This window comes from Corvus brachyrhynchos, unplaced genomic scaffold (assembly GCF_000691975.1).
Source record: "Corvus brachyrhynchos isolate BGI_N302 unplaced genomic scaffold, ASM69197v1 scaffold99, whole genome shotgun sequence".
Taxonomy (NCBI): Eukaryota; Metazoa; Chordata; class Aves; order Passeriformes; family Corvidae; genus Corvus; species Corvus brachyrhynchos.
The window spans coordinates 156667-167352 of NW_008239778.1; the positions used below are offsets into that span (position 1 = coordinate 156667).

The 10686-nt window shown below is 43.3% G+C and overlaps 1 protein-coding gene across 1 annotated transcript in view; it reads right to left on the reverse strand.

The window, feature by feature from the left end:
• Positions 1-5200: 5200 nt before the first annotated feature.
• SLC13A2 (solute carrier family 13 member 2) overlaps positions 5201-10686 on the reverse strand; it is a 12675-nt gene continuing 7189 nt past the window's right edge. The window contains exons 7-12 of the mRNA XM_017743090.1: positions 10014-10235; positions 9811-9908; positions 9157-9278; positions 7836-7997; positions 6815-6952; positions 5201-6088 (exon numbers count right to left, since the gene is read on the reverse strand). Of these exons, the coding sequence (XP_017598579.1) occupies positions 5957-6088; positions 6815-6952; positions 7836-7997; positions 9157-9278; positions 9811-9908; positions 10014-10235 (874 nt within the window). The 3' untranslated portion in view covers positions 5201-5956. The remainder of the gene's footprint in view (positions 6089-6814; positions 6953-7835; positions 7998-9156; positions 9279-9810; positions 9909-10013; positions 10236-10686) is intronic.

The window sequence follows — 10686 nt, forward strand, 5'->3', positions numbered from 1 at the left end:
CACTGAGTCAAAATAGGGGCTGGAAAGATATTACAGAGCTGACTGCACCTGGTGCAGAGGAAAATGAAGCTGTCAGTCCCCTCCCCTTTCCCCATCACTTGTCTCATATTTCTGAGATACAGGTGTGTGGTTACTGTGTAAACAGAGCAAAGATTGTTCTTCTAGGCTAATAAGCTGCATGTTTTGGTTTGGTTTTTGTTCCTTACAGAACCTCTGCCAAAATACAGAAGCTTTACAGTGTGAACTCCTGCACTTCCACAACCCCTGTGCTCACTTGGGAGAAAGGCTTTGGTTTCGGGAGCCAGGATTCAGTCAGAGCCTGCCCCTCCGGCAGCTCTACTTCAGCCTTTTTGGAATATGTTTCAGGAATTTATTTCTGTCTTGTCCATGCACCATGTAATCCATCTTAAATTAACAGGTAAAGCATGAGCATGAAATTGGTGCTTGTTTTCACTGTGCCATTCACCGATCTACTGTGACTATCCAGGTAGCTCTGGCTGTGATCATTGGTTTTTGTCAATAACTGGGGGAAAAAACCTGCCCTGTCTTCACTCTAAAAGTCATCAGAGCCAATTCTGATGATGTTGCTGTCTGCCACGGAGCCTGGGTGATAAAAACATAACACTAAAGGCATTACAAAGGTTATTTTGGATTATTTCCATAGAATCTTGTGAGACTGCTGCTCCTCCCAGTGCCACAACACCGCTTGCTGAGGTCTGGGGAGAAAAGCAAAAGCACAGGTGTGAGGAAGCTGCCATTGTACAACTGTGTAATCTGTGATGCAGACAAGAAAAACAAGGAGAAAAATTCAGGCTCCCTTCGGGTGACAGACGAGTCAAAAATAAAGAGGATCCATTTTCAGCTTTCTGGCAAGTCTCATCAGGAGAGTCCTAGAGCAAAAAAGGGAAATGGGGCTTTCCTTTTGCAGTCACCCAACTGCCCCAGACTAACCAGTACTCACTAAGGTCCCCTCGAGAGGCAACTGGGAAAACTGGTGCCATTCCAGCTAACTGGAACACTGCACACACCTTGTTTGTCTCACATTGTGAAATTCCATATTAATGTACAGCATTTTCATGGACAACTCTGACCACTTCTCTCTGGGCTTGATGGAGGGAAATGAGGATCAGCAGAATTACTGAAATTGGGTGTCCACCCCCTTCCAAAGAATGGAGAGCCCTTAGTCCCAAGGGCAGGTGTGGGGAAAAGTTGAAATTGCTCTGCTTCTCATGGACTGGACAGGGATCAAGGGAAAGTGAGGAAATTCCTGGAGTGCTGCTTAGCTGGGCAGGACCTGAAGTTGTCTGAATGGCATAGATTGGAAGCAGAATAACTTTCTGATGGTTTAATTGATTCTAGTTAGTATTTCAAGTGCAGTGGCAGCTAAAAGTAATTGTGATTAATTGTTAGATTGCAAATAGCTCACACAGGCATCCAACATCCGAGCCTTGAAGCAGTTGAATCTGGTCTCATTCATAACAATATATAAGTGTTGAACACTTGAATTAACCATTCTGTTCCTCCTCTATTTTCAAGTTAGTTTGTACTTTGTTGGTTTGGTTTGGTTTTTTTTTTTTCCTTTTGGACAATTTAAATAAATTTTATCAATTTTTTTGACTCTGCTGTCCTGCTTTTGAAAAGTGTTCCATTCCTTAGCTGTTTAAGGGAGTTTTCCAAGGAAAAGCAACATCAGACCAGGTGCTTGACCTGGATTTGGGGACCCTGGGCAGTGTCTGCAGCCAGGAGCTGGCACGTGGGGAGGGAACCCACACCTCCTGGATGGCACCTGGATGGTTTCGGTGCGTTAATATGATTAAAGGATAAATAAGACTAAATGTTTCCTTAACAGGAGAAAATACCCAGCATTGACAGTAGTGATTAAGTTCTATTAAACAGTTGTTAGTTTGGACACCAGGTGATTAGTACATTCAAACCACTTCATTTCCAGACTTTGGCACCTTGGTCATTACTAACTCAAGCCATAAAGTTCAGTGAATCAAGTTGTAAATAGTTTTATTGGTCCCATGTTGGAAAAAAAAATAAAAATTGAGGGTTGTGAAATTCCTGGATGATTTCAAGTTATGCATTTCTTAAGTCCTCGTGTTTCTGCTTTCTGTTCTTTAGTTATTCGTCATTGCACAGGGTTTAAACTCTGCTTCTGCCTTTGCAAGCACTTAATCCAATGTGCTAATTGAGAGCAGAGGGTTGTATTCCTAAAATAAAATAAACCAAATGGAGAGAGGGTTGGAGATGCTGCCAACAATGCCATCGTTATCCAGGGGAGGAATTTCCTCAAGGACACAAGTGGAACTGATTTTACAGCTCCTGGAGAAAGGTCCATAGTTACCTACACACTGCTAATTATTGAATAAAACACAGACCCTTATGTTGCTGTTGGTTTGCTGAGAATAATTTTGAGAATTATTTCGTGTCCATTTTATGATAAGGTGTCCTTCCAGGTAGATTTTATTTATTTATTTGTATTTTAAATGAAAGTTTAGGAATTGAGTTGTAAGGCCTGGACATATTTCAAGATGTCAGTGCTGTACAAGAAGGTTCATTGTAATACCTCTTAAGTGACTGGGAGCAAATTTTTGGTTTCTCCAAACCAATTTGAGGATTAGAAAGATGTGCTGGCTTCATCCTGGTTTAGCTTTCAAATTGCCATGTGTCCTGTTACGTCTGTTTATGATTTCAGTGACCCTTGCATCACTCCCATGCCACTTTACAAATTGCTGCCGAGGTGTTTATGGCGAGGTGCCTTTCCCAAATGTAAGCGATTTTCAGGAGCCTGCCCAGAAATCATCAGCTTTTACGGTGTGGTCACAGAAATGTGTGTGTTTACCAGGGTAAGGCCTCCTTTTTACCTTGGCAGTACATGTGGGTGCCTGCAGAAGCTCTGTGTGTGTGCTCGTGTGCCTGGGCAAGGCAAGGCAGGACAGCTCTGTAACTCCAGGGAGAATGGAGGAGGTGACTCCGAGTCACCCACTTACTCACTGGCACACACTGTGGGAAACCTGTATTTTGTGGTTTTGCTGAGTGCTTTTTAGGCCAAGGCAGGCAAAAAGGCAGAAGTCCCCTCCTCATTACCGAATTTATCACTTATGGAAAGCAACCTTAGTGTCAGCTCTGAGACGAGGAGCTGCATTGGGAATCACAGCTAAGCACAGCAGGTGCTGAGCTGGCAGTTTCGCAGCAGATTGTGAAATTTGATCACACAATGGGAAATAGAGCCACTCCTTGAGGGCAATATCTGGAAACATAATGGGGAACCACCCTTCAAAGGTGATCCGGGTAATAATGGGGCTTAGAAACACTTTCTACCTGCTTTGCTTAGAAAATTATGAAAATTTTTAATAGTGTTACTGGTCTTTTCACAAGCACTCTATATTTAGCTGTACCTTGACTGGTCCTGAGCTCTGACACACCCAAGGCAATAAACTGCCCAGTGCCACCATCACTGCAAGGTGGAAACTGGTAATGGAATTCTCAGTTCTCTTTGTGTCCTGGTGTCTCTTTTCTCTTCTCTTCTCTTCTCTTCTCTTCTCTTCTCTTCTCTTCTCTTCTCTTCTCTTCTCTTCTCTTCTCTTCTCTTCTCTTCTCTTCTCTTCTCTTCTCTTCTCTTCTCTTCCCTTCCCTTCCCTTCCCTTCCCTTCTCTAACCTTGGAATTTTCCTCTCCTCTCCTCTCCTCTCCTCTCCTCTCCTCTCCTCTCCTCTCCTTTCCTCTCCTCTCCTCCAGCTTTTCACCCCTATTTTTTTCTGGAATTTGGGCATTTTTAAACCCTCTGAGTAACTTGCACTGCAGATATTCCCTGGTAAATCTCTGTGTACTCACCCACGTTAATGAACACGGAACACCCAGCATTAATGCATTGGCCCCATGACACTCTGTGCTACTTGATGTCTCCCTCCTTTCTTCTTGAGATTGGCATAAAGATTGCACCTGTGCTCCTGCAGGTACTTTAGGCACACCACAGCCTCTGAATAATGTAGACTAATAGAAAAGACTTCAAAGAACCATAACACAGTTTTAAAAGGGCTGGAAGGAGAGGCCGACGGGAAATGTTATAAGAATTCCACCTTTCCTGCTTAGCTAAGCAGTAATTTAGAAGGACATGTAAAGTCTGTGCGAGTATTTCAAAGAAAACAAAAAGCAAACAAAAGCAGAGCACACTGCCCTGATGCTGGAGACAAAGGGAGGGAGGAGGGAGAGGCTCACAGCAAATCATCTGCTCCGGTTTGTCATTTTTAGGTCCTCAGACACAGGGTGAGCAGGGTAATGAAAATACTTAGAGAGATTTGGGTGTTATTTGAGAGAGGTGAACGCAAAGGGAAAGGAGAGTGGTTTAGCAGTGGCCTGAGCAAGTCATTATGTGATGGAAATCAGTTACCCAGGAGCTCATAGCAACAGAGAATAAATGCCTTTCCTTCTGGAGCTGTGGATATTCTGCTGGATCTCTATCTCACATCAAATTAAAACTCTGTCAAAGCCACTGGAGAGTTAATACCAGGCTGTTCTTTCCAAGACAGTGATTTCCACAGCCAGTGGAACTGTCAGTGCTGAGGAATCAATAAGTAGCAGACACTAGAACTGTCTGGATATTTGGAACTGGAAAGAAACTGCTGCAAGTCAGTGAATTCTGACATTTTATGAGTCAAAATTGCACTGCACACTGTCCTTGTCTCCTAATAATTAGGGTAGAGAAAGGAGGGAGATTTTGAAGAGAACGTCCTATTTCAGAATGAAATTCCCTCATTTTCACTCTCATGGAACCAGTATGGAGATCCCACCAGAGTGGGATTCCAGGACTGCACTTTGTGCAAAGTTAAGGCAGGTAACCACAGAACAAAGGTTTCAGAGCAAACTCCAGGGGCACACAGTGAGTAACTGCTCTGTCTGAACCCAACCTCATTTATGGCACTGAGGGATTGGTTTGGAAAAGTGCCTTTGGATAATCCTTTGTCAGTTTGGTCGTCAGGAATTTATCTGCTCCTGAAAGTCAGCTGCAGCAGAATAGGGATTAGATATGTAATAGGATTACATAACAGGCTTTCTAAAGGGGAAATCTTGGGTTGGACATCCCAAGAAAATTGGACTCGACAATAATAACAACATAATTACTACTTTAAAGATAAGAGAAAATCAACTATGCTGATTTCTCTGATTATTTCAAGATATTATATGTGAGCACGTGGACAAGCAGTTGATACAAGGAAAATAGAAGCAGTGATCTACAATAAAAAAATAAACTCCAGAACACAGGGGTACATTACAAAAAAAAAATCTTTGATTCAATCATATATATATATTTTAGGACACAGAAATTCTCTCCTTCTCAAGGAAAAGTCTTATTATGACCTTGCAGGCTGTAATCTGACATAAATAACAACAGGGCAGATGTTCTGGGAGAAAAAGAATCTTCTGCATTCCTCACAAGGGGACTGCAAATAAATACATTTCAAAACAGGATGGGCTGACAGTGACTTTTCTGTAATCACCCAACACACACCTCGCTGTCAGTGCCCACAGAGTATATAACAATCATGTACACCTCGAACTTATACACATACACGGGTGGAGAGTGGTGACAGCACAGATCTGTGTGTGAAATCAGCAACTCAGTCTCTCTCCTTCTTTTTGTGTAGTCACACACCTCCCTTCTTTTCTTGCTGCAGATTTCAGACTCACTGGAAAAGCACTGGGAGAAAACACCCCTGAAGAAGCAGAAAATCTAAAGGTGGGAGGGCTGGAGAGCCAAAAGTCACCTCGTCCTCCTGGTGGGGTGACAAAAGTGCTGCCTGAACAGCACCTGGGCAATTTTATTGCTGTCATCAATGGGATGATTTTGCTTGTCCTTTTCCAGGCTTTTCTCTTAACCCCTGCCTCTGTGGGTGATAGCCCTGCTCTCCTTGCAGCTCTGACAGGAACAGTCTGGGTTCTGTCTCCTCCCCACGTTACAGGCAGGTCCCTGTCTTGTTTGCCCACGATGGGAATGTATGCAGTTGGAACAAGGATGAAGCCCAGGTGTTGATGGCAAGAGTTATCGTCAGAACTCCCAGAATGTTGAGTACAAACCCAGCTTTGGCCTAGAATTATAAAAGAGAAGCGTTGTTAGCACTGCTGAGCACTTTTTGCCTTCCTTGCTGGTTAGGGTTGTTTGTATGGTTTGATTTTCTCTTTGGCCTTTTTTCACAACTCCACCAAATTTGATTTAAGTTGGTTTTCTTCACAAGTATAATTTGTATAAAGGGAAAGGTTTCCATTGGATAAAACTCTTAAAACTAGAAATCCTGAAATCCTTTCAATCCACTTCTCTTCTGACCTGGTATTTCTCTCTAATGTTACTTTGCGTTTCTTCTTGGATCAATTTTAAGTTAGAAAAGTTATCAAGAGACATGGCACTGCTGTCCTTGTTTCTTTAGTGATTTCCTGAGGCATCAGGGCACCCAGTGAGATGTGCCAGGCTGCTCCCTGTCCCTGCAGAAGAGCTGCCCAGGTGACAGGGCTCTTTGACACCCTCGTGCTCTATATTTGGGCTTTTCAAGCAGTTTAGACACTGACAGCTGTTATTATAAAATCTTCAAGAGGTCCTGGCTGTTCTTTAAAAGCTCATTAGCAGCTTTGTAAGATTCTCAGAGTGTACCAGAGACAGTGTGACCCTTTATTACTGCACATGTCTTCTTTCCATTTGACAAAAGCCGGGCGCACTGACTTTTCCAACGCTCCCCCAAGAGGAGCCAGCTTTAGAAAAAGGAAAGATCAAACCTAGGGGTGAAAATTCTGGAAAGAAAGGGGTTTTTTTTGTTTCTCACCATATCAATAACCCTGAGCTGTCCATAGGAGAAGACAATGGCATTGGGAGGAGTTGCCACGGGGAGCATGAATGCCAGTGATGCAGAGAGTGTGCAGGGCAGCATGACATAGAGAGGGTTGAGGCAAATTGCTTCAGCCTGTGCACGAAAAGAGAGAAGAGATGGTGATTTTGATACCCAAAAATGCACAGAAACCTTTTGGCAGAGAACTGATTCTATTTGTCCATGTCAGAAGCCTCGTCCTTCCCCAGACTCTGCAGCCACTCATATTTTGGTGCTGCTTCAGACACTTCCAGCATCCTTATGCAGCAAATGCAAGAATTGATTTTGTGGTCAGGGCTTTGTGTTGCTCATGTATAAATGGATAAATAATTCTTATATTTTACTCTAAACCCTGACTTCATATTGCTTAAGAACAAAATTAAATTATCAGGGGAGGCAGGTGAAGCTCTGAAGGTGAGAGCTTTGGTTTAGGGGTTGGCTGGGGTCTGCAGCTTATGCAAAAAAGATTTTGGAGGAGCTCATTCCAGTTTCTGTCTGGAACCAGCTTTGCAGTTGGCAGAACCCTGTCTCCTCCAGCAACAGGAATCTCCTGTGGAAATGCAGAAGTGTGAATTAGGTCACGCTGTCACCTTCAGAGACTTCTGGAAGGCCAGTGGTGGGGGTGAAATACAGGCATGGAATGTTGCAGGGAAGCAAACGCTGCTGCTGGTGCTGTCTCCATGCAGAACAAATTGGAAAAAACAAGTACAGCTGGCAGTGATTTCATGTTTAGGCCAGAAGGCCAAGTCTAATATGCCAATGAATTTAATCCCTTTGCTTTTCACCAGCAATGATTTCAGAAAGGTCGAACTAGGCACGGTGTGTGTCTGTATGTGCACACACCTACCTATATTTTTGTTTTAAGTCTTGTACCCCTGATGGGACACAGGAACCAGTGCTTGGCTTTGTCAGCCAAGTTTTGACAACTGAGGAGCTGAAAACTGTCCTTATAAGAACATTTTGGAATGCTGGGACTCACCATTGAAGCCAGAATGGGGAGGAAGAGGGTGGTGGTGGCCACGTTGCTGGTGCACTCGGTGAAGGTGGCGATGAGGAGACACAGCAGGAAGGCAATGGCTGGGGGAGGAATGGTCTCCAGAGGGGTCAGTTTGGTGCCCAACCACTCAGACAGACCAGATTCCTGCAACAGAGCAAAGAAGGATGCCAGATTGGAGGGGAGAGAGCCACACCACTGTCCCAACCCTCCCTTCTCAGAGCCGTGCTCCTGCAAACTGCTGTCTGCAGAAAAGCAGAGCCAGTGCTCACAGGCAGGATTGTTCAGTAGGTTAAATAAAAACAAGCATTATTTCCCTTCCAAGGAACTGTAAAGGAGGAGATACTGCATTTATAGTGATTAACAGCAAATAATTATTTCTCTGTTCAGATCATTACTTGTACATGATCAGTATTTGAGGTGCTTTTTTTAATGTAAGCAAAGATAACTTGAATTAATTTCCTAAAATGTTTTTATATGTATCTTATCAGATGCTCTAGTGATTTAATGTCATTTCATCACATTGCCTGGGAACTTGATAACTGTCTGAAGCTTTTCACACCCTTCCTCCTTGTCAGTCACTGGGAAGCAGCAGCATCCTCCCTGTCATTCTGGGCTTTCTGCAGCAGCTTTTATGCATTTGATGATTTATTCTAGAATAAATTAAAGTGATTTCTTAAATATTTCCTTTTCCAAACATGTACTTTTACATTTTAATTTTGACCTTTGAATTCTAAACTAGTATTTCCAGGCACTTGAAGCCTTTTAGAATTTCTTTATTGTCTATAGAGTTAATAAATGGATTGTCTGTTCCATCACTTAAATCATTACTGAAAAATAACGTGTAGCACTGGGCTCCTGGCAGATTCCTGCAGATGTTTTTTACCTGCTCCTGAAGGTTCTCTAGCAAGCTCTACATTTCTCTTCTAATAGTTTAAATTAAATCCTATTTCTGTAAATCCTTGCTTTGAAATACTTTGGAGACCCCTCCTGGGTACATTATCTCCTCATGCTGGCCACATCAATTACATTTTATTTAAAAGAACCTTCAGTGTGTAGGGGCAGTTTCCTAATCAGCCCCTTTTCCAGAAACACGGTTAATTGTGCTGCCCTGAGTGGCGGTGCCATCCCATTGCACCGGGAACTGATCCCAGGACTTCAAGGATGGTCCCACCGCCAGGAGCTGGGGAAAGCAGCATTTGATGCTCCCAGTGTGCCCTCTGGTGTCCTGGGACAGCACCAAGAGCGAGATGGAAAAGAAACCACCCAGGAAAACACGAATCCCAGGTGAGCCGAGGAATGTTACCTCACTGCCTTTGGCCAAGGCAAAGCCACCTCCCAGCAGGAACACGATGTTCCATGGCATCTTCTCCTGAACGAGTTTCCAGTCCAGGAGGGGTGGAGGTGCCCGGAACTTTGCCCTGGCCCCTGGAACTCAAAAGAGATTTTGTGAAGGGAGAACTCCTTGGTGGGAGGTGAGTTAAGTCTGAGCATCAGGAATCCCTTCTGCCAGCACACTCTGGAATTGCCTCCCGAAGCAAATGCCGGGAGAACCATCAACAAAGGTTTTAAAACTTGACTTGCAAAAGCTCTAATGAATGATCTGTAGCTGCTCCAAGAAGCACAGGAGGAGGCAGGGAAGGGTGACTTAAAGGTGTGTGGCAACAACTCCGTGTGTTTCTGTTGAGTCATGTATTCCATCCTGAAGATTCCAGCCTCGGAATCCTTTACACGTGTATAACAGGGGTGGGAACACTCCTGGGATAAGGGCTTCCTACTTAGTGAAATTATGAGAAACAGAGAATTTTATGGGATATGTGCCTTGCCTAACCTGAATCACACAGCTGGAAGAGCAGTTTGAATTGTTATTTAATATTTGAAATTTCCTTTGTAAACCCAAAATGTAAAATTTCCCACATACCTATACTGACAGTCGATCTTTGGTGCTTCAGTAACTCACCTGTTTGCTCTTCCTCTCTGCCCTGGTTGGAAAAGTCAGAAGGGAGGATGAAGAGCAAAATTGAAATGAAGAGGGCAACTGTAGCATCAGTGACATAGCTGCAAGAGACCAGCCAGATGTTTAGTCAGCTGTGTTTTCAGCTGGATAAAATCCAGCCTTATTTCATTTTTATTCCAAGTGAGGAGGAGGAGGAGTGGCACTACCTTGTATCATCTTTGTTGAAGAGAACTGTTGCCCAGCCTGGGAAGAACCCAGGCTCTCTTGTAAACCACAGCACCACCAGGAGAACGAAGAGGATCAAAACTTGTATTTCTGCAAATTTCATTTTGCCCAGTTTTTTGCTCTCTTCCTTTATGATTTCATAGGCCTGTTTCTCCTTAGCCTTGGCGGCAGGACTGGCACCACAACCAAAATTCTTCTTAAAACTGGAAGAAAATGGATGAGAAATATCAGGGAATTTTACCAGGTATCCTCAGAGTTAAGAATCCAAATTTTATACTCAATCATAATGTCTTTATATGCATTTATATATGAATATTGAAATTAAATATCTTATAATTGGCAACCACGGCGAGTACTAACTGCATGTCTTGACAAAAAAAGCTTCCTGCCCCTAAAAGCTCCTGAGTTAAACATAAAGAAGTGAGTTATCTGTGCACATGAGGGAAAAAATTACAGAATCACAGAATGGCTTGTGTTGGAAGAGACCTTAAATTCCATCTCATTCCAACTCCTGCCATGGGCAGGGACACCTTCCTCTAGACCAGGACAATGTTAATGTGATTGACAAGGCTGCTTGATCACTAGGAAGTAAAGAGTTGCCAAGCTTTTTAAAACGACAGAAAATGAGAATTTTAAGGTGGATTTTGAAGATCA